Below are 25,332 nucleotides of genomic sequence, written 5' to 3'. Positions count from 1 at the left end.
GAATGCTAAATGTGATAACCAGTATAACGACAACTGCTACCTCGACTCCATAATGGATTATATCAAATCGTTAGTGTCAGGCGAGACATTGAGGTTAGTGTATAAATACAAAAATTTAAGACGTAAGTTATTAAAAACTGCCGCAAACATAAACTTTAATAAAGAATGTGTTAAGAATCATGTTATCCCGAATTATGTGAAGTTGAAACTTTGTGATTGCAAGTCATGGGCGGGACGACTAGCTGTTGAAAAAGCAAAAAAGTTTTGGATACGCGCAGAAATTAAACATCTGTATAAAAAGAAAGACTTAATTAAAAAACAAATAATTCAAGCAGAGACTAAGGTCAAGGAAATATTACCAATGAACGTATGGGAAGAGGTTACATGTAGACTTCACAAAATACTACAGAAGGAGTTTATAAAGAAAAAAGAAAAACAAGATAAAAAACTTCGTAAATTAAATAATAACACGCGCGAAGACGAAAAAGATCAACAACAAAGGACTTTTACCCACGGGTGGTTAACAAAACGGATATTACATTTGATAATACAGAAGTAGAAATGTTAAATAAGGCATTAAAGTTTAATATTGAGCCGTCATTTAACAAGAAGGTCGCGAAAGAAGTAATTGCCCTCACTAAAATGACAACAGAAATTGCTAAATTAAATAATAATGAAACAGGCCATGTCGGTCATAAGCTACATAAAATAGTAAAAAATGAATTAAATAAGAGAAATAGTGTTAATCATAAGACTAGAGCAGACCGACTAACTGTCGATTCTATAAATAAAAAGCTTAATGAAGCGAAAGCTATTGCCACGAAAGCGGATAAGGGGAATACGGTCGTAATATTAAAAGAGGAGGAGTACGTTTCGAAAACCTTAGCGTTTTTTGTCGAAAATAGCATTACAGAAATTCCGAAAGACATAACAGCCAATTTCCAAACTAAACTAAAAAATGTTCTTAAACGCACGCACTTCCTGCTGACAGAAGCCGAAAAAAGAAGATGTGTTATCATGAATCCAACGGCCCCCAAATTAAGATCACAGGTGAAGATACATAAAGATCTGCATCCGGTTCGTCCGATTGTTAACGGTCGAAATAGTCCAGCATATAAAATAACGAAAATATTGGACCAAATTCTGAAAAAGACTTACGTGTATAATAATAATTATTCAGTGCGTGGTAGTATGACCATGATAGGTGAAATTAAAGATACGCCAGTCACTGACACTTCCCGTTTGGTTTCGTTGGATGTTAAGAACTTATACTCCAGTGTTCCGGTTAACGAAACTATAGAAATCATTAAGAGAAATTTCCTGAAATACGGTAAAATTTCAACGCAAGAGACAATTGAATTTATTGAACTCCTACAGCTCATTACAAGTTTTAATTATTTTACGTTTAATAACAAATTTTATATTCAGGACGATGGGTTAGCCATGGGGTCCAGCATTTCAGGAACTATGGCGGACATTTTTATGAATGACCTTGAAGATAAAGTTCTAAATTCTGACGAAAACATTACGGATAAAATTGTTTATTACAAACGTTATGTTGACGACACTCTGTTACTTGTTGATGGTTCCAGTGAGGACATTGAGGAAATAGTAAAAAAGTTCAACGACGCACATAATAAAATAAAATTTACCGTGGAGCACGAAACTGACAACTGTCTACAGTTCCTGGACCTGAATATAAAAAAGCAGGGCAACAAACATGCGTTTTCCGTTTATAGAAAACAAACTACAACTGATGCCGTGATCCCGAATGATTCATGCCATCCGCAGGCGTATAAAGAAGCTGCTTTCCGTAGTCTCGTGCATAGGGCAGTCAATATACCTATGAGTGAAAAAGATAGGGAGACTGAAATTAACACCGTTAAGAGAATAGCGAAGAATAACGGTTACAGAATAGATATAGTTAAAAAACTGTTACGAAAATGTAATAAGCGCAAAAAGAATAAACCTGATGGAGAGAAAGCGAAAATTATCACGATGCCATACTACGGAAAAGTCTCACAAAAGATAGCAAATATTTTTAAGCCATACGATGTCAAAATAGCCTTTCAGACTAATAACCTAGTGAGGTATAGCCTTAAGCACGATATTGGCGAGAAGAGAAATAAGTTTGAAAGATCGGGAGTTTATAAGATTCAGTGCAGAACGTGTGATGCAAAATATATAGGGCAGACAGGAAGATCATTCGCGATCCGGTATAAAGAACATAAAGATGCGTTCAGGTTAGGAAATTATGACAAATCAGCTGTTGCGAACCATATATATGAAACAGGCCATCCCCTTAATAGCATAGAAGACAACGTAGAAATATTGCATGTAGAAAAGAAAGGGAGGAAACTTGACTTACTAGAGGAATTCGAGATAGCTATCCATGAAAAGAAACAAAGCAATATCCTAAACGTACAAGATAACTTTAAAGAAATGAGATTTTTTAGCGGGTTTTTAGAATTATTTTAGGGCAGGCATGCGACTTAAAACTTGTAGCATGTCAATGACAGAGTTGCGAGAGGCTAACGATGGCAGACCAATGCAGTAAGGAAATGAGGCGCCCAATAGCATAGCGTTACCGTCAAGCACACGGCGGTAACCACGCCACAACACCTAGGCACGTTAGTCCACAACAGCACCCGAGCCGGCGCAGTCGACAGCATATTTGGTAGCTATGGGACGGCCATCGACCTGCGTCAACAACTTTAATGTAAGACGAGGACCCACAGTCCAATATACTTTTAATTCTCTTTTTTACTCTATGGACCCACCAACTATTGGTGATGGTATTTTGTCTTTTTAGTACGTTTAATTTCGCGACATAGATTTTACAACCTGATGATGAGAGCATTGTCTCTCGAAACGCGTTGTTAAAATATATATAAAAATCGCGGTTGAATGCTAAATGTGATAACCAGTATAATGAACTCTTCTAAATCAGCAATGAGTGCTATGTTTGCCGATGCAATCAATGGCGAACTCCTACCTGCATATGTCGTTTACAAATCTGAACATATGTGGGATACTTTGACACAAGGAGGGCCTAAGGGAACAGATGTAACAGGTCGAAGTCTGGGTAGTTCGATGAAGTCACGTTCAAAGACTGGCTCCAGACTACTGTGATACCTTGGGACAACAAGGAGTTAAAGCAGTGCTGGGTGACAAACTGTCTTCCCATTTTTCATCAGAGGTGCTGAAAATGGGGAAGGAGCACAAAACTAAATTCATCTGTCTCCATCCAAATCCCCCACATTAGCTACAACCTCTAGATGTGGCATTTTAAGACCCTTCAAATGGCATGTAGAGCAGCATTGTCAAAATGGCACCAGAAAGCAGACAGGAGACCAAATTCAATTCCAAAGGACAATTTTCCTGCTCTTGTTTGTGAATTGACTGAGACCATCCATCGTAATGCAGCTGCTAGCTTGAAGTCTGGATTCTGAGTTTGTGCAATTTCTCTGTTTGAGCCACAGAAAGTCCTTAATAAACTACCATCATCACAGTCTGGTATGGTAGAGTCTCCAGAACCTCAGCCCACACCCACAGTAATGGGAGATATGAATAAATCACCAACGGCAAAAAAGGGGAAAAGACAGGAAAGTGTGTCGCCAGTACTGAAGGCAGAACATCTCTGCCAACGGAAGAAATCTTTCATCATGTGTTAACCGAGAAATGAAGAAAAAGAAACTGTGAAAAACAATAGGTAAAAAAATGAAACAGTGTTCCAGGATTCCATTGACTCTGACGAAGACAGACAGTATTCCACTAAAGATTCGTTGGATGAATGGGTTAAAGAGGAAGGTAACAATGGTGACAATTTTGATGATCCTAAACCAAGATATTTGCTTTTAGTGGCATTTCCAATGGGGGATTCTGGTTCATATGTCTATAAGCTGCTTCTAGTCCAAGCTATACATCAATGTAACTGCTCAGTCATGGGTTGTGCTGTAAGATGTTAACACGTGTTTGTGTCTCTCGTCACAGAAATCGAACCGCATAATACTGCGCAACGGTAGCCATTTCTTTTTGTGTTAAATTGGGTGAAACTTACGGTAAGTTTCAGAAGGCTTTTGGAGAGGAGCTTATGTCAAGAGCTCAAGTTTTTTGTTGGCATAAAATGTTTAGTGAAGGCAGAACGAATGTTGAAGATGAAGTGGACGACCATCAACCTCCAATTCCATGGGAATTGTTCATAAAGAGTGGGTGTCTCCTGGACAAACAGTTAACCAATATTACTACAAAAAAAAAGGAGTTCTTCGTGTCCGTGCCAACACTGCTGATAATTGGATTCTGCATCACGATAATGCGCCATCCGATACTACTGTCAATACAGCAATTTTTAACCTCAAAACAAATTTCAGTACTACCACGGCCACCTCATTCACTAGGTATTGCTCCATGCGACTTTTTTCTATTTCCAAGAGTCAAAATGGTGGTCAAGGGACACTATTTTCAAACAACACAAGATGTCCAAAAAGGTGACTAGGGTCTTTGAGGATATTACAGAATATGAGTCAAGAAATGTTACCATCAATGGCAGAAGCGTTGGAAAAAGTGTGTGCAATCAGAAGGGAACTACTTTGAAGGAGAACACTAAACTTGACTAAAACGGTAAGCAACATTTTTTTCACATCAGTCTCATTACTTTATTGTCGCACCTCGTAGAAAGAAAACTAAGTGCTCCTATTTCTATGGAGTAAAAGGGACCTTTAAAATTTGCTGCAAATTTCCAGGGCGATCATATTAATTAGGAACTTCCAAAGACATAAACCATATTTACTATATTTTGGGGCTATTGTATTAATTATTTCATTTATAATTGTGATAATATTGTGTGTAGGCTGACATTTTTATGTCCAGGAATTAAATACACCTGCACAAACATATATAATGTATGCACTTAACAAAATGTATTAACGTGCACATTTTATGATCCTAAAGTTCCTTTTAAAAAATTAAAAAATAAGTGAATACAAATAAGTAACAAAATAATCCAATAGGGTTGTCAATATCGACTGGAATGCGTGTAAACGTCGATTTATGTGTATTTTTAATAAGGTAGTCCACTGAACACCGATTACTTGGTAGAGTCGAATGGCACTTAAAATGTGTTTTCCTTAGAGATTGTTGACGTTAATAAAAGGAAAATAACAGGGAACAGTGCCTTACCTGTGAGCTGCAAGAAACTTTCAGAGAAAATGCAGACTGTTTTGTTTGTGAAGTAGTGTCAAAAATTAAAAATGGTGCCATCTAATAGCAGCAAAGTCAAGTCAACATTGTGCAACACTGACAGTCTCTTCACATATCTATCCGCAGTGCAAGGAATCTGTCTTTTTACACAAAAAGTAGAGTTCACACAAATTATGGTGTATCACATGACAATGAATTCTTCCATTTAGTTTAATTTTCAAAGGCACTACAGGTCTTACCAGTCAAAGAATACAGAAGTAGAAAATAAGCACGTGGAAGTAGTTTTTCAGCTCAAAAAGAAACACTGAAGAAGAGAAAAAAAAAAAAAAAAAAAAAAAAAAAAATCAAGTAAGTGTGCCATTTGGATGAGCTACAAAATTGCACTATTTTTAGCAAAGTTCTTGCAGTCTTTCACTGATGGTGATTTATTAAAAGAACACTTGGCAGCTGCAGATGAATATTCATCCCTCAGGATTAATTTCCCTTATTAACACAAGTCTGCACACACATCCCCACCCTATTCCTCAAGATGGTGAAGTGGGGTACTTGCCACTCGCTATCTGCTCACAGCAGATTTGCGGTCAGGCACTGATGTAAGTACCATCCAGCTGATTACTGCACAGTAAGGTCAAAGATCAATAACACTGAAGTAAAAGGGAGTGTCCAGTTCCTGTGTAGTTGTCAAGAAATGTAGGTATAAAAGTGACGACACACAACACAGCTCAATGACTAGGCAATATTACCTTCTCCCACCACTATGCAATGTATTTACTATACCTCCATGTCTCAGTCATTTTTGCATACTGACTGTCTTAGTGCTTGAGACTTCCTGGCAGATTGCAACTGTGTTCAAACACAGAGACTCTAAACCAGAAACTTTGACTTTTGTGGAGAAATGCTTCATGAACAGACATCTAGGTACAACCTCATGACTTTACTTCCACTGATACTACTTCTACCTTCTAAGCTTCACAGAAATTCTCACGCATACCTTGCCATACTAGAGCTCCCGCAAGAAAGGATATCGCCGAAAAAGGGCTTACAAGGGGACGCCGCCAATTGTGAAATTCAGATTCGATTCATACTGCGCATAATAAAAGCTCATGGCCAGAGGTGTAATGTGGCAAAGCACTAAGATGCACTTCTCAGCCGTTGTCGAGAAAATCGACAGTTAAAAGAAACCGTTGTGGTGAAATACTCTGTACGCTTAATAATTTTCCGCAGCGTCGTGGCACTGCGATAAGCGCTCCGGTTCGTAATCTGAAGGTCGGCGGATCGAATCTCGCGTCATGCAACCTTTTTTTTTTTTTTTTTAGTATTAGTTTTTTGTAATTCAAATGTGTGTATAAACACACACACACACGTATATAATTCCCGGCAATCAGTCGCAACAATTATGCATATAATAAGTTGTTGAAAGTCGTTTGTCGCGGAAAAACTGGCGACTTCGAACATCATTATGTTTTACGCAAACAAAGTTGTATTTCAAAAATGTTGTTAATTGTCTTCATAATGTTAACCACGTATAGTTAACAGAAGACGTAAAAACGATATTCCGAAACGAATACGTATAGCGTAAGTCAAACGTTTGAATTAGAATAGAGACCCCACGAACACAAATTTGCTGTGGCAGGTATGAAATATAAACTCCGTTACTCGCTCATTACACTTGAAGGACAGATGTTGAATGGGCCGAAATGAACCGCCGCATAACAGCGTAGTTGCCTGCTAACTTCGAAAGAAGGTAGATGCGGTCCCTAGCGCAACTTATAACATCGTCGAAAATCAGTGCGGACGGGAGAGCTTTGGTACACCCTGTTAAACAAACAGAAAAATGGAGGCGGTACAATTGGAGAGTGATCCGCCTTCACCAACATGCATAAGCAATTCATTAATAGTTTATATATATATATATATATATATATATATATATATATATATATATATATATATAACAGAGGGAAACATTCCACGTGGAAAAAATTTGTGTGTCTATCGACCTGCCAGCTCTTTATATATATATATATATATATATATATATATATATATATATATATATATATATATATATATATATATATATATGTGTGTGTGTGTGTGTGCGTGCGTGCGCGCGCGTATACCCGTCCTTTTTTCCCCCCTAAGGTAAGTCTTTCCGCTCCCGGGATTGGAATGACTCCTTAACCTCTCCCTTAAAACCCACATCCTTTTGTCTTTCCCTCTCCTTCCCTCTTTCCTGATGAAGCAACAGTTTGTTGCAAAAGCTTGAATTTTGTGTGTGTGTTTGTGTTTGTGTGTCTGTCGACCTGGCAGCACTTTCATTTGGTAAGTCACATCATCTTTGTTTTTAGATATATGAATTACAAAAAAACTAATAATAAAAAAATGTTGCATGGCGCGAGATTCGATTCGGCGACTTTCGGATTACGAACCCGAGCGCTTACCGCTGCGCCACGACGGTGTAGAACATTATTAATCGTAGAGAGTATTTCACCGCAACGGTTTCTTTTAACTGTCGATTTTCTCGACAACGGCTGAGAAGTGCATCTTGGTGCTTTGCCACATTACACCTCTGGCCATGAGCTTTTATTATGCGCAGTATGAATCGAATCTGAATTTCACAATTGGTGGCCTCCCCTTGTTAGTCACAAACTGGCAGTTTGCTACCACAATGAATTTTCACTCTGGAGTGGTGCGTGCACCAACTTTAAACTTCGACAACTGTTAAAGATGTGAGACCAGGTCACGAGTAGTGCCTCAGTATCTCAATTGGAAAGAGCATCTGTGCACGAGAGTCGAAGATTCCGGGTCTGACTGTTGGTCTGGCAGACAGGTTTAAGCTGCTAGGAAGTTTCAAATCAGCACACCCTATTGTGAAGAGTGAAAATTTATTCTGGTCAATATTGCTTTATGCACTTTGTGCTCTTAAAGTGAACGCAAGAGATGTATAATTGAGTGTAATAAAATGACAGTTAAAACAAATTACCAACATATTATGCTAGCTCACAATATAGCAGAGGTAGTGCCTTTATTTCGTGGATCATTCCCACATTTTGAAGAACAAAAGCCTAACAATATGAGCGAAAGGATCACTAACGTATTAGGTCATCGTCATCATCATCATCATCAGCCAATTCAATCATTAAATGATGTGGCCTCTTCGAGTCGTGGATTCAGGTAGGCTTTCAGCAGTCTTCTCCAAGTGGGACGGTCTTGGGCAGTTCTCTGCCAGGTGTTACCAGCGATCTTCTTTATGTCTTTGTCCCATCTGTCTGGGTGTCTTCCTCTAGGCCTACAGTACTCTCTCAGACTCCACTCCAGTACTAGCTTCGTCCATCTGTTGTCTTTTCTTCTTGTGACATGGCCAGCCTACTGCAATTTCAAGGAACTTACTGTCTCTAAGATGTCGTTAACCTTTGTCACAGACCGGATGTCATCTGCCCTTTTCCTATCCTTTCTTGTACAGCCCAACACTGATCTCTCCATGGCTCTCCGTGCTCCATGTCTCGCAGCCATACGTCGTCAAAGGAAGAATGCATCGATCAAATACTCCTGTGTCGATAGATTTCTGGCCTTATGTCTCCCTTCATATTTATAATCTGGCCAAGGTAGACATATTCACTGACCTCTTCTAATAGACTGTCCTTGACTTTCACATCTCCAGCTGGGACCCATTTGTTGCACATTAGGTAAAGTACATAAATTGCAAGTGTTACGAAAATGTGCCGAGCGTTCGGTGTCACTGAGGGTGACCGAGTCGTAGGGAGATCACACTTGGGCCAATGACCAACTGAATGGATTCTAAATAAACCATCCTTACATTTGTTTCAAGTGGTTAATGAAAACGACCAGATGGGGATAGTAGTCTAGTGCCGCAAAAGCCCTCTCACTCACTCACAGCCAATTTTAAAGGTAACAGATAAAATCTGACCACTGTCGGGCACACACGGTGGTTGCTACTTGTGAAAGCTCTGAGTGACCTTGCAGATTGAACGGTAGTGCCTTCCTGCCATACGGAAGTCCTCTGATAGTAGTTCCAAAGATACTTGCCATCTCAGCTAGACAGGACTGAAACACACTATATTCAATCAAGTGATTAATTAACAGTACCATGTCTACATCTGCGTCTACATCTACATCCATACTCCGCAAGCCACCTGACGGTGTGTGGCAGAGGGTACCTTGAGTACCTCTACCGGTTCTCCCTTCTATTCCAGTCTCTTATTGTTCGTGGAAAGGAGGATTGTCGGTATGCCTCTGTGTGGGCTCTAATCTCTCTGATTTTATCCCCACGGTCTCTTCGCGAGATATACGTAGGAGGGAGCAATGTACTGCTTGACTCCTCGGTGAAGGTATGTTCTCGAAACTTTGACAAAAGCCCGTATCGAGCTACTGAGCGTCTCTCCTGCAGAGTCTTCCACTGGAGTTTATCTATCATCTCCGTAATGCTTTCGCAATTACTAAATGATCCTGTAACGAAGCGCACTGCTCTCCGTTGGATCTTCTCTATCTCTTCTATCAACCCTATCTGGTACGGATCCCAGACTGCTGAGCAGTATTCAAGCAGTGGGCGAACAAGCGTACTGTAACCTACTTCCTTTGTTTTCGGATTGCATTTCCTTAGGATTCTTCCAATGAATCTCAGTCTGGCATCTACTTTACCAACGATTAACTATATATGATAATTCCATTTTAAATCACTCCTAATGCGTACTTCCAGATAATTTATGGAATTAACTGCTTCCAGTTGCTGACCTGCTATTTTGTAGCTAAATGATAAGGGATCTATCTTTCTATGTATTCGCAGCACATTACCCTTGTCTACATTGAGATTCAATTGCCATTCCCTGCATCGTGCGTCAATTCGCTGCAGATCCTCCTGCATTTCAGTACAATTTTCCATTGTTACAACCTCTCGATATATCATCCGCAAAAAGCCTCAGTGAACTTCCGATGTCATTTATGTATATTGTGAATAGCAACGGTCCTACGACACTCCCCTTCGGCACACCTGAAATCACTCTTACTTCGGAAGACTTCTCTCCATTGAGAATGACATGCTGCGTTCTGTTATCTAGGAACTCTACAATCCAATCACACAATTGGTCTGATAGTCCATAAGCTCTTACTTTGTTCATTAAACGACTGTGGGGAACTGTTTCGACAGGGAAACACCACTTGTGCAATGTTTGTCTTTGGAAGAATTTTTTTTTAAAAAAGATAAGATTATTATTTGTAATTTTTCACACACACACACACACACACACACACACACACACACACACACACACACACACACACTGGTGCTCAGACCTGTTTTTTGGTGTTGCTGCCGCCACGAGACTGCAAATTTGAGCTGCAGCATCTGCATTGTTCCGCAGCACTTTTATCCAGCCGTCAGAGGTCATCACCTCAGGGTGCCTCACTATGAAGTCCACGGTGGCACTTCTGAGCACCGGACACGAGTGCAGCACGGCGAGGAGTGAGGTGGCGGCGGCGTTGTCCACACTCAGGTCCAGCGCCAGTTGCTCCTCACACCTCTTTTTGAGCAACGGCAGGTCGTACTTATCGGCAGCACGTAACAGTTCCGCTGCCATTCTTCCCAGTTTCGGAACTGTGTCGGTATACACGAAACACAGCAACTGCCACAACACATCTTCCCGCACGTCGGTTATCTCAATTTGGCGGCTGCCGGCTTCTTTCGTGTCGATCCGCAACATGGCGGCAAATACCGGGCTCCTCGCTGCTAATACGAGACTGTGCGCCGGCAGCTGCGAGGCGCCGACCACCAGAGTCACGTCCGCACCCTCGCGAGAGGTTAGCAGAGCGCACATGTCACTCGCGAAACTGCCGTCCTTAGAGTTTCTCGCTGCCATTGCAGTACCTCCTGAAACACGTACGACGTAGCTTCAATTTTCGAAGGTTACTAAACAGTAAATCATTCTCTCTTAATACATCTAATTTGTCCTTCTTTAGCAGAATTGTTGTTTGTAAGTTAGCCGCAGCTACTTGCCTTTCTGTCCTCTTACTTCTTAAACCGTGAAATGACTAAATTATTCCAGCACTGTACAGATCCCGACTTCACTGTTGAATCACTTGTATAAGAAACTGAAACAATTATCCTTCAGAGCCATGATCAGAACTGCTTCTGGACATGTCAGGATTCATTCCAAGAAAAGGCTTTATCTCAAATATTGTGCATAACAATGCATAATGAAACATTGTTTACTGTTGTAGAAAAAGAAAGTACATCAATAGTTATTTTTTGTGTGATGACAACAGGACTGTTTGGTGCAAGACAGTGCAACCCCTATGTCCATACTAAATTTGATAAGACAGATTTAGTTAAAAAGTCTGAAAAGTTAAGCACCTTCACCCTCACCCTAATCCAAAACTTATGCACGACAGTACCTAAAATGCTTAAAATAGGGAATCAAGTTAATGAAGCAGTGACTGAGAAAACAAAAGAGAGATGCATGTGGCTGGATCGTCACTGCACGAAAAGAGGACAAGTCCACCACTTGGTGACACTAAACTCTCCAGTCTATGGGCTTAGTCCGTGATCCAGATGACCCACATTTTAGACGTTTTAAGAAATCTCTGATAATTAGCCAAGTTGTGGTGGTGTGCTACTGCAGTATTTCCAGTTTTCCATTCGTCATCTTCACCTGAGGACGACAAGTAGGAAACTCGTCAAAACGTTGCAGCAACACGATACCACAACTTGGCTGATAACTTAAGAATATTTTATCAATGAATTTCATTGAGAAAGCCTACACTCCGATTTTACATCCTCCTATACATTCCACTCATTGTCATCCAATACAGAGCACAGGTCACCAGTCAAGTTTAATGCTATCATCTTGTAAGGATATGAAATACAGTATTAAAATGTGGCACGAGGCGCTTTGTATGCCACAACCACCACAGCCTACAGGGGCTGTGGCAAGGGCAAAGGCAAATATAAAGCCACGCATTTATACACAGTATACATATCAGAGACAGTTCAAGGTGACTGTGCCGTCGAGCGACTGGTGTGAGGTACATCACAGAGTTGGTTTCCTCGAGCACAGCTTGTCATCTCTCACTGCCAGCCACTCCTGCCCGACTCGACAGTGAGATGCGAGCCCACAGGTAACCAACCGCCACACTGTGGCTTTCCTGTAAGCTTTTCAGCTGTGATACTTGCTCACTCATTTACCCCATATTCGCACTTATCTCCACACTCTGCAGTGTGACACGCACTGCTTCTGCTGTAAAACACCAAGAGGGATCTACGTTCTAAGTTGTTTTCTCTGCCAGGTTCGTAACTTTTGGTGCTTGTTGTGCACTGAGGAAATTAGATCAAGTAAGAAATTTCTTTCCTCGAAACTGTCTCGTGTGCTCCAGTATTGCTTAACACTTAATACTCTGTACCTGCTAACAAGGGAACCTCCCCATCGCAGCCCCCTCAGATTTAGTTATAAGTTGGCATAGTCGATAGGCCTTGATAAACTGAACACAGATCAATTGAGAAAACAGGAAGAAGTTGCGTGGAACTGTGAAAAAATAAGCAAAATATACAAACTGAGTAGTCCATGGGCCAGATAAGCCCCATAATTGACATTGGGGGCTTAGGAGCGCCGTGGTCCCGTGGTAGCGTGAGCAGCTGCGGAACGAGAGGTCCTTGGTTCAAATCTTCCCTCGACTGAAAATTTTACTTTATTTTTGCATAGTTATTATCTGTCCGTTCGTTCATTGACATCTCTGTTCACTGTAATAAGTTTAGTGTCTGTGTTTTGCGACCGCATCGCAAAACCGTGCGATTAGTAGGCGAAAGGACGTGCCTCTCCAATGGGAACCGAAAACATTTGATCGCAAGGTCATAGGTGAACCGATTCCTCCACAGGAAAACACGGCTGATATATTCTATATGACACTGGTGACGCCATGTGAGTCACATGACAGGAATATGTTCCCGACCCGCCTAACTTGTACACTTGGCGAATGGGTAAAAAGATTCTTCTACCTTGCCCGATTTAGGTTTTCTTGTGGATGTGATAATCACTCCCAAAAAAAGTGATGAAAACAGAAGAGTTTGTCACATAAACTGAAAATAAAAAATTAAACTCTTCACTCGATGGAAGGTTTGAACGAAGGACCTTCCGCAGCTGCTCACGTTACCACGAGACCACTGCGCTCCTGCGCTCCCATCGTACTTAATGTTGCCTATCTTCCACTGAACTACTCAGTTTGTATATTTTGCTTATTTTTTCACAGTTCCACACAACTTCTTCCTGTTTTCGCAATTGATCTGTGTCCAATTTTTCGAGGCCTATCCACTGTGGCAACTTGTAACTAAATCTGAGGGGGGTGCGATGGGGTGGTTCCCTTGTAAGAAGTGTCCAAGCCTGAAGACACCTCAGTGAAGACTACTTATAAGCCCTGGGCGTCACCTTGTTTTGTACTTAACATACACAAAAAGATTTCCTTATACGTAAAGGATTTTGAAACAGACTCAGTCGATTAGCAGTCAATATGGCTCTAAATTCTTGCCACAAACACAAAGTCAGTTCTAAAACAATTCTGGGCCTTGCAAGACTGCCAAGTCAAGTTTCTGCTCTAATTTTTGAGTATAATATCAATATCTACCACATACATTTTCAAAAGAAAATCCTTTGCACACAGTTTGTATCTTCCAGGAAGGAAAATAAAAAAGGTTTTATTAAATCATCTCTCTCTACATGTATCGACTTTAGTCCCCTGCTCGCTTCTTTTTGTACGCCTGGGCTGGCCTGAGGACTACTGTACAGAATTTAACACGGTCTCTGAATTTCCAGGATTAATATGTTGCCAGTTTCGATAACAATAACACACAAACATCGTTGCGATTCTTATGTATGTATAATTAAGTTTGCATAGAACCCTCAGTACATGACTCCTACTCACACATGACCAATTGTTAGTTTCTAGGTGTGAGGCCATATTTCTGCCCAAAATCAAAGAAACATGAAAGTTCTACTTATTTACATGTGCAAAAATTCAGTCAACCACACCACTTCCTAACTTCAGAGTGATTTATGTCCATTCTGCAGTAACATTCACGTTACTATTGCATTGTGTAATGGTGTGAGAAATCAATTTGGGCACTGTTTTCTCATTCTACACTCCTGGAAATGGAAAAAAGAACACATTGACACCGGTGTGTCAGACCCACCATACTTGCTCCGGACACTGCGAGAGGGCTGTACAAGCAATGATCACACGCACGGCACAGCGGACACACCAGGAACCGCGGTGTTGGCCGTCGAATGGCGCTAGCTGCGCAGCATTTGTGCACCGCCGCCGTCAGTGTCAGCCAGTTTGCCGTGGCATACGGAGCTCCATCGCAGTCTTTAACACTGGTAGCATGCCGCGACAGCGTGGACGTGAACCGTATGTGCAGTTGACGGACTTTGAGCGAGGGCGTATAGTGGGCATGCGGGAGGCCGGGTGGACGTACCGCCGAATTGCTCAACACGTGGGGCGTGAGGTCTCCACAGTACATCGATGTTGTCGCCAGTGGTCGGCGGAAGGTGCACGTGCCCGTCGACCTGGGACCGGACCGCAGCGACGCACGGATGCACGCCAAGACCGTAGGATCCTACGCAGTGCTGTAGGGGACCGCACCACCACTTCCCAGCAAATTAGGGACACTGTTGCTCCTGGGGTATCGGCGAGGACCATTCGCAACCGTCTCCATGAAGCTGGGCTACGGTCCCGCACACCGTTAGGCCGTCTTCCGCTCACACCCCAACATCGTGCAGCCCGCCTCCAGTGGTGTCGCGACAGGCGTGAATGGAGGGACGAATGGAGACGTGTCGTCTTCAGCGATGAGAGTCGCTTCTGCCTTGGTGCCAATGATGGTCGTATGCGTGTTTGGCGCTGTGCAGGTGAGCGCCACAATCAGGACTGCATACGACCGAGCCACACAGGGCCAACACCCAGCATCATGGTGTGGGGAGCGATCTCCTACACTGGCCGTACACCACTGGTGATCATCGAGGGGACACTGAATAGTGCGCGGTACATCCAAACCGTCATCGAACCCATCATTCTACCATTCCTAGACCGGCAAGGGAACTTGCTGTTCCAACAGGACAATGCACGTCCGCATGTATCCCGTGCGACCCAACGTGCTCTAGAAGGTGTTAAGTCAACTACCCTGGCCAGCAAGATCTCCGGATCTGTCCCCCATTGAGCATGTTTGGGACTGGATGAAGCGTCGTCTCACGAGGTCTGCACGTTCAGCACGAACGCTGGTCCAACTGAGGCGCCAGGTGGAAATGGCATGGCAAGCCGTTCCACAGACTACATCCAGCATCTCTACGATCATCTCCATGGGAGAATAGCAGCCTGCATTGCTGCAAAAGGTGGATATACACTGTACTAGTGCCGACATTGTGCATGCTCTGTTGCCTGTGTCTATGTCCCTGTGGTTCTGTCAGTGTGATCATGTGATGTATCTGACCCCAGGAATGTGTCAATAAAGTTTCCCCTTCCTGGGACAATGAATTCACGGTGTTCTTATTTCAATTTCCAGGAGTGTATTACAAAAATTTCACACTTTTCAAATTTTAACTATTTAAGTTCTTTCACTGCTAGAAAGAGCTTACCATTAATATTTTCTCTCTCTCTCTCTCTCTCTCTCTCTCTCTCTCTCTCTCTCTCTCTCTCTCTACTAAGCACACTAGACACAATTTAGTCACCTTCACGAGACATCACACCCGTAATGTGCAACACCAACTATAGCCTTGATAATGGTCCCAATTCAGTGAGGAAGAGAATCAACAAGTTTCTTTAGGTAGTCCATAACTGGCCGAAGTCACCGACAATTACATCCCGTACAGCTATTGAAATGCAGTGGTTTTGATTGCTGTATTTTGCCCAAAAGGGAACATTCTCGGATGTAAACAAACAACCTTGACGAAACTTGGAGGTATGGACAGGGCTCGAAATAATGCAACGCACATTTTTTCCATTTGATAATTAAAGATTTCATCTGGACTTAACTTTCAGTGCCAATTATAGCCAAACCATCAAGGTTCGGGTATCTGTTGATATGCTTTTGATCTCCTGATTTTTCCGAATCCAGTGACACTTGTTTTGATGAGCAACAGTCATTCATTAAAAATTACTAAATTTTCAATGACTAAATTTCTGTCTACAAGATGGTTCCTATGGTCATAAATCAAACTCCCAACTGTGTGAGCACAAATTAGTATTGCATATGTCGATAAATGCAGCTCAAGAGCAATAATGTATAAACAAAATATAATAATAAACTTGTCAGCCAGTGAAAGGTAGACATTCTTAGCTATAGAATTCACAAACTATTATACACTACCGGCCATTAAAATTGCTACACCACGAAGATGACATGCTACAGACACGAAATTTAACCAACAGGAAGAAGATGTTGTGATATGCAAATGATTAGCTTTTCAGAGCATTCACACAAGGTTGGCACCGGTGGCGACACCTACAACGTGCTGACATGAGGAATGATTCCAACCTATTTCTCATACACGAACAGCAGTTGACCGGCGTTGCCTGGTGAAATGTTGTTGTGATGCCTCGTGTAAGGAGGAGAAATGCGTACCATCACGTTTCTGACTTTCATAAAGGTCGGATTGTAGCCTATCGCAATTGCGGTTTATCGTATCGCGACATCGATGCTCGTGTTGGTCGAGATCCAATGACTATTAGCAGAATATGGAATCGGTGGGTTCAGGAGGGTAATACGGAACGCCGTGCTGGATCACAAAGGCCTCGTATCACTAGCAGTCGAGATGACAGGCATCTTATCCGCATGGCTGTAACGGATCGTGCAGCCACGTCTCGATCCCCGAGTCAACAGATGTGGACGTTTGCAAGACAACAACCATCTGCACGAACAGTTTGACGATGTTTGCAGTTCTGAGACTGTGGCTGTGGTTACCCTTGATGCTGAATCACAGACAGGAGCGCCTGCGATGGTGTACTCGATGATGAACCTGGGTGCACGAATGGCAAAATGTCATTTTTTCAGATGAATCCAGGTTCTGTTTACAGCATCATCATGGTCGCATCCGTGTTTGGCGACATTGTGGTGAATGCACATTGGAAGCGTGTATTCGTCATCGCCATACTGGCGTATCACCCGGCGTGATGGTATGGGGTGCCATTGTTTACACATCACTGTCACCTCTTGTTTACATTGACGGCACTTTAAACAGTGGACATTACATTTCAGATGTGTTGCGACCCGTGGCTCTACCCTTCATTCAATCCCTGCGAAACCCTACATTTCAGCAGGATAATGCACGACCGCATGTTGCAGGTCCTGTACGGGCCTTTGTAGATACAGGAAATATTCGACTGCTGCCCTGGCCAGCACATTCTCCAGATCTCTCACCAATTGAAAACGTCTGGTCAATGGAGGTGGCCGAGCAACTGGCTCATCACAATACGCCAGTCACTACTCTTGATGAACTGTGGTATCGTGTTGAAGCTGCATGGGCAACTGTACCTGTACACGCCATGCAAGCTCTGTTTTACTTAGTGCCCAGGCGTATCAAGGCCGTTATTACGGCCAGAGGTGGTTGTTCCGGGTACTGATTTCTCAGGATCTATGCACCCAAATTGCGTGAAAATGTAATCAAATGTCAGTTCTAGTATAATATATTTATCGAATCAATACCCGTTTATCATCTGCATTTCTTCTTGGTGTAGCAATTTTAATGGGCAGTAGTGTAAATTAATGAAGTTGAACAATATCCTAAAGCTAGTCTTTATAAGGCTAAAGCACACGCTTTTCAGTGGCTGCACGAGTTCTGATTTTGCCTAACGAGGACTGAATGGGTATAAATAGTCATCAAAATGTATAATTTCGGTTTAGCTGAGGATTGTTGGCGGTTATATTAACTGTTGTGAGCTCTATTTACAAAATAGTGTGTGAAGCAACCTTTGATCACTTCATCTGTACTGTGTGCTCTTTTACTTTATGATGAGATGAGCTCTGCATGTCTCAGCACTAACTACCTGTTTGTAAATATTAGATACTGTAAGAGATCTGGTCATCACCGTTAAAGGTCTTAAGCACGCAATTAAAAATTGGTGAACTTCCAATTTTGAACTGACAACGAAGAAGCATCTGGCTGCTCATTTTAAGAATAAATCCTACAACAGCATTTTCAAGTGGTGATCCAGCAAAACTGCACAGCTACCCTATACGTATACAACCACTGGTAGGTTTAAATACTTGACATGCAAAAGTCTGCCTGTAATGAAGAGAACTGTCAGTTCTGCTTGCCAGTAGTTCAAGCAATGGTAGAAATCTGGAGCAATGGTTACCTTGGTTAGTGAAATCAAGAGTAAGGGCACCCTCTTCACTTTTGACAGTTTCAGAGTATACACAGCCTAAATACGTTGTGGACCAAAACATTACAGTTTTATCATTGCTAAACTTAGTGTTTATAAACTGTGATTTTTTCCCCTTGCTGTATGAATGGATCTAAGACTCAAAGGTGATGTGACATTTTACAGTCTTTAATAATATTCATTATATTGCTAACATATGATTGAAAAATGAAGGTGCAGAGCATCAGAGTGCTTACATTATTGGAATAAAATATAAATCATTGCTCCTGCAGACAAGGTGTATGTCAAAGTTTTAATTATAACATCAAGGAAGCAAGGAGGAAACTCAACATAAGCTGGGAGGGACAACATCTATCTCACTGCGACACACCAAAATATCTTGGGATTAAACTTGACCGTGCTCTCACCTACAAGGAACACTGTTTGGCCACAAAGATGAAAGTGAGTGCCAGGAACAACATCATCCGCAAGCTAACAAATAGCAGATGGGGAACGCAACCTACAGTTCTCCGCACGTCAGCTTTAGCTTTATGTTTCTCCACTGCGGAGTACTCGGCACCCGTTTGGCAAAATTCCACCCACGCTGAACAAGTAAATATAGCATCGGATGAGACTGGACGCATCGTGACAGGATGCCTCCGCCCAACTCCCACAAAGCAGCTGTACCACCTCACGGGCATAGCCCCGCCAGACATCAGAAGAAGGGCTGCCGCAGAAATCGAGAAACATAAACAGGAGACAGATCCCAGGCATCCGATGTTCGGATACAATCTTCAACCTCGCCAACTTAAATCGAGGAAGAGTTTCCTACGAACAACTGAAGCACCTCTTTTATCGCCTAGAGCACGACGAGAAGAGCTGTGGTACAATGTGGACCCAGGAAGACCAGGGAATAGCCCCAGGGAAGAACCCACAGCTGGCTCTGAACTCCCATATACGACCTGGAAAGCCCTGAATAGACTACGAACAGGCGTATCGAGATGCAGGGCAAACTCGGAAAAATGGGGCTACATCAGTGCAGACGAGCCCTGCGAGTGTGGAGAACAGCAAGACCCACGACACCTACTGGTCTGCAGGAAACTAAACAACCCGTGTTCGACTCGAGACCTATTTGAAGCAAATGACAAGGCTATTCAAGCTGCAGTGTATTGGGCTTCACGTGGGATATGAAAATCGCTCTGTTTCGCATCCTTAGCGCTTATCATTATATGTTACAAACTTTTCTATATTATTGTAGTTAATTTACCTTATAACCATGTATTATTGTATTATAACTGCTTCTCTTGCATTGTAATATAATTTTTTTTTTTTTTTTTGTAAAATGGTGATGTCTTGGATACGATAAATAAATAAATAAATTATAACATCAAAAAGATAGTCACATAATTAATTTTTGTTTTTTCCTCAGGCACAGGTCTGCAATCCTGGGACACAGAAAAATCATTTTTTCTGCATTTGAAGAGGAACAATGCTAAAACAATAATTGCTACAAGTTTACAGCAACAATGCACCAGCATTGCACTGGTTATGGCAATCACAAGAGAAGTGGAGGCCGTTATGTTTGAAGATCAGTGTGTCACAATCAAGGTTATAGTAAAAAAGTTAAAATCATTTTCGTCGTGTTGCGTTCCACATTTTGAATATTTTTAAGGCCATGCTGCCCGATGGGTTCCGCAACTGCTCACACTCAAACAAAAATCCCTCTATACAGGACAACCAGTCAGTCTGAGCATATTTAGGATTTTATGCAAATTTTATCTCACACTGTTTTCCATTGAGACTTTTAAGTTCCCTCCCAGGATATTGCCACAAGCAAAACCAGCCCATCATTGACATTAAAAGCAGTTCAGTCAAGTAAAAACTGCTAACATGGGATGCCTTTAGCACTCCGCTGAATAAATTAACTACCCACTTTACTGTATGGTTAAATGATGAAGAAGCTTGCACAGGATAGAGTAGCATGGAGAGCTGCATCAAACCAGTCTCAGGACTAAAGACGACAACAACAACAACAACAACAACAACAACAACACTAGAGATCAGAAACTGGAGCAAGTACGAGTCTAATGATGTGGGTTGCACCCTTTACAAACCCAGGCGCCACTGTTACATCAGTGTTATATTGGCTTTCTTCATTCCCGCTGTAATTCCGCGAGTATGACAAGATAAAGAACTGTGCTACTGCAGTCACATCCTGTCTGGCAACTCGTTCAGTCTTGCTGAAGCATTTGGAAGAGAGACAAATTGTGACTTAATATGGAAGTCAAGAGCACAGTGTTGCTGTTGTGAATTAGCACTTATGATGATGATGATGATGATGATGATGATGGTGGTGTGGCACTGTTGGCCGGGAGGCCCCATGCGGGGACGTTCGGCCGCCGTATTGCAAGTCCTTTTTAGTTGACACCACTTCGGCGATTTGCGAATCGATGATGATGAAGAACACACAACACCCAGTCATCACGAGGCAGAGAAAATCCCTGACTCCGCTGGGAATCGAACCCGGGACCCCATGCGTGGGAAGCGAGAACGCTACCGCAAGACCACGAGCACTGATAAGCCAAAATGACCAACTGTTTGGATCAGATGGCCTTGAACAAAGCTGTGCTTTGTGAGACTGGAGGATGCGAGACGAAAATTAAGCGATGCAGTGTCTACAATTGCAAATGCGTACCGTTACAGGAAGAGTGATATACGGAATATGTTCCACACTATAGTCCACGTGTCAGACAAGAAAAACACAAATTTTCTCCAATGTAAACAAAGCAGTTGTATTCTCCGCCTCTACCATCTAAAAACAGTGTGCTGTGTCAAACAAAAACAGAATTCAGAGCAATGACACTTATGCCCTTTGACCAAAACACACACTATTTCTATATTCTTTCAGTTGTAGCAACTTGCAGTTATGGCCTAACAGCGAACTATGTAGCTTAGCTTACATTTTGGGTAACATTTTCAAAGATTGTGGTAAATTTATTTTAATAATTAATCACCAATTAGAGAATGCACTTCATTCTCGTGTCATTATTTTAGTACTGTCGTCACAGACACTGTCGCTTCGTAGGTGTGTATACTTTGACGTAATTCTTAGACATTCTCGGAATAGATATTAAATATTACAGACACAAGTTTCAACTGACGGCTCGCTATTGCAACACTGAAGGAGGACTAGAAAACAGCAAAATTATCCACAAATAAGGAGAACTGTACAGGACTCCTTACCATAGACGTGACACCGTTTATGGCTTTCACAAAGAGGGTAACACTTAAAACACTGCTCTGAGGGACACCATTCTCCTGCTCAAAATGATCAGACAGCATGTCACCAAATCAGGTCTTAAAAAACCACAGACAGAAAAGAGCATAGGAAAATGGAGAGGTGGCCACGAAAGCCTCACTGATGCAGTTGTTGCGAGAATACTGTGTTTCCAAGCAGTATTCACGTTGGTGTGTAGAATATATGAGTCTGGCGACATACCATCTGACTTTCGGAAAAGCATCATCCACACAATTCCGATGACGGCAAGAGCTGACAAGTGCGAGAATTATCGCACAATCAGCTTAACAGCTCATGCATCGAAGCTGCTTACAAGAATAATATACAGAAGAATGGAAAAGAAAATTGAGAATGTGCTAGCTGACAATCAGTTTGGCTTTAGGAAAAGGAAAGGGACGAGAGAAGCAATTCTGACATTACGGCTAATAATGGAAGCAAGGCTAAAGAAAAATCATGACACTTTCATAGGATTTGTCGACCTGGAAAAAGCGTTCGACAATATAAAATGGTGCAAGCTGTTCGAGATTCTGAAAAAAGTAGGGGTAAGCTATAGGGAGAGACGGGTCATATACAATATGTACAACAACCAAGAGGGAATAATAAGAGTGGACGATCAAGAACGAAGTGCTCGTATTAAGAAGGGTGTAAGACAAGGCTGTAGCCTTTCGCCCCTACTCTTCAATCTGTACATCGAGGAAGCAATGATGGAAATAAAAGAAAGGTTCAGGAGTGGAATTAAAATACAAGGTGAAAGGATATCAATGATACGATTCGCTGATGACATTGCTATCTTGAGTGAAAGCGAAGAAGAATTAAATGATCTGCTGAACGGAATGAACAGTCTAATGAGTACACAGTATGGTTTGAGAGTAAATCGGCGAAAGACGAAGGTAATGAGAAGTAGTAGAAATGAGAACAGCGAGAAACTTAACATCAGGATTGATGGTCACGAAGTCAATGAAGTTAAGGAATGCTGCTACCTAGGCAGTAAAATAACCAATGACGGACGGAGCAAGGAGGACATCAAAAGCAGACTCGCTATGGCAAAAAAGGCAATTCTGGCCAAGAGAAGTCTACTAATATCAAATACCGGCCTTAATTTGAGGAAGAAATTACTGAGGATGTACGTCTGGAGTACAGCATTGTATGGTAGTGAAACATGGACTGTGGGAAAACCGGAACAGAAGAGAATCGAAGCATTTGAGATGTGGTGCTATAGACGAATGTTGAAAATTAGGTGGACTGATAAGGTAAGGAATGAGGAGGTTCTACGCAGAATCGGAGAGGAAAGGAATATGTGGAAAACACTGATGAGGAGAAGGGACAGGATGATAGGAAATCTGCTAAGACATGAGGGAATGACTTCCATGGTACTAGAGGGAGTTGTAGAGGGCAAAAACTGTAGAGGAAGACAGAGATTGGAATACGTCGAGCAAATAATTGAGGACGTAGGTTGCAAGTGCTACTCTGAGATGAAGAGGTTAGCACAGGAAAGGAATTCGTGGCAGGCCGCATCAAACCAGTCAGTAGACTGATGAAAAAAAAAAATGCTGATACAGTGATGTTTATATGGGAAAGCATTTTGAATAGCCACCTCTAACAGGGTCAGGTTGTTGACACTGCACTGAAATCTCCAGAATCCATACTGAGTGTGGCTAAGGAGTTGCCTGGTCTACAATAACCATATCATACGATGGTCAACCATTCAGTCCAGGATCTTTTCTACACAGCTCCTTAAGCTGATACTGCTGTAACTGCTGTGACACATGCGGTCCTTTCCTCAATTGAGGAGAGGTACTAAAATTGCCTTCCTCCACGAGTTCGGAAAGTTACCTGTCTGCCGTATAAGACTGAAGCATTCGTAGAGGATTTCCTCCGACGCTGCTTGCTAATGTTGAAGCCTGCAGTGCCGGATTTGATCGTGATCGGGTGAAGTGTCACGAGTCTCAGACAGTGCCAATTCCGACTCCCACATGGAGAAAGGAGAAATGTAGGGCTCAGCACAGTTGGATCTCAAGTCCAACTTGCCCCTCTCAGCAGTCGCACAGTAGCGACCAAACATTGGGTCCTGGCTTGCACTGGCAGTAGTTGTTGCAAAATGTTACGCCAGTGTCTGAACGATGTCTCCGGGTGTTGTTTGGAGACAGTCCTGTTTCGCCACTGCTGCTGTTGGTAAACGACTGCATTCACTGGAAGTCTGCCGGATGGCTTCCCATATTTTAATAGAGCAAGTGGAATGGTTGGTAAGAGTCCAGGAACGCTTGCAATGCTGTTTACAGCTCTCCGTAATTACGTGTCGAGCCTTGGCCTTCACGACTCTAAACGCCCTGAGGTTTTCCTCTCTTTGCCAGCATTTAACTGTCTAAGAGCTGCACACCTGTCCTAAATTGCTGCACGACACTCATCTGTCCACCAAGGTACAGGTCACCTCCTGAGGAGATTCGAGAACTTTGTAATGGCTAGGTAAGCGGCACAACGGATCACTCTTGCGATGTGGACCACCCACTTCCGGATGCTGTTACAGCATTCGAGCACAGCCGGCTGGCCGAACGGCGCCCAGTAAGCCTCGCTGATCATCCACTGCGTTTACTTCTATTCAACTACTCCTCAGTCCAGTACGTGGATCCACAGTGGAAAGTGGTCACTGGAATGAAGGCCATCCGTCGCTTCCCACAGCAACGAGTCTGCAAGGGCGGGAGAGCAGAAAGAGAGGTCGATGACTGAGGATGACCCCGTAGCAGCTGACAAACGAGTGGGACTGCTCACGTCGAGGACGAACAGCTCCCGAGATGTCACGAGGTTCTCCAATACTCGACCCCGGGGCAAGTATAGCTTGTGCCCCATTATACAGGGTGATTCAAAAAGAATACCACAACTTTAAAAATGTGTATTTAATGAAAGAAACATAATATAACCTTCTGTTATACATCATTACAAAGAGTATTTAAAAAGGTTTTTTTTTTCACTCAAAAACAAGTTCAGAGATGTTCAATATGGCCCCCTCCAGACACTCTAGGAATATCAACCCGATACTCCAACTCGTTCCAACCTCTCTGTAGCATATCAGGCGTAACAGTTTGGATAGCTGCTGTTATTTCTCGTTTCAAATCATCAATGGTGGCTGGGAGAGGTGGCCGAAACACCATATCCTTAACATACCCCCATAAGAAAAAATCGCAGGGGGTCAGATCATGGCTTCTTGGAGGCCAGTGATGAAGTGCTCTGTCACGGGCTGCCTGGCGGCCGATCCATCGCCTCGGGTAGTTGACGTTCAGGTAGTTATGGACAGATAAGTGCCAACTCTCCATACAGTTGATTGTGGAATTTGCAGCTCTCTGCTAGCTCTGCGAGTCGATTTTCCTAGGCTGCGAACAAATACTTGCTGGATGCGTGCTACATTTTCATCACTCGTTCTCGGCCGTCCAGAACTTTTCCCTTTGCACAAACACCAATTCTCTGTAAACGTTTAATACACC

General features: G+C 42.4%; 1 protein-coding gene across 4 annotated transcripts in view; it reads right to left on the bottom strand.

The window, feature by feature from the left end:
* Positions 1-25,332, bottom strand: part of LOC126213337 (poly [ADP-ribose] polymerase tankyrase-like) — a 68,399-nt gene that overhangs the window by 5,125 nt on the left and 37,942 nt on the right. For all 4 annotated transcript variants that reach the window (XM_049941032.1, XM_049941031.1, XM_049941033.1 and 1 more), the window contains one exon: positions 10,513-11,086. In XM_049941032.1, the coding sequence (XP_049796989.1) occupies positions 10,513-11,075 (563 nt within the window). In that variant the 5' untranslated portion in view covers positions 11,076-11,086. The remainder of the gene's footprint in view (positions 1-10,512; positions 11,087-25,332) is intronic.

Source organism: Schistocerca nitens, chromosome 11 (genome assembly GCF_023898315.1).
Source record: "Schistocerca nitens isolate TAMUIC-IGC-003100 chromosome 11, iqSchNite1.1, whole genome shotgun sequence".
Taxonomy (NCBI): domain Eukaryota; kingdom Metazoa; phylum Arthropoda; class Insecta; order Orthoptera; family Acrididae; genus Schistocerca; species Schistocerca nitens.
The sequence above is the reverse complement of the archived record's forward strand: the minus strand, read 5'-3'. Positions and strand labels throughout refer to the sequence as shown.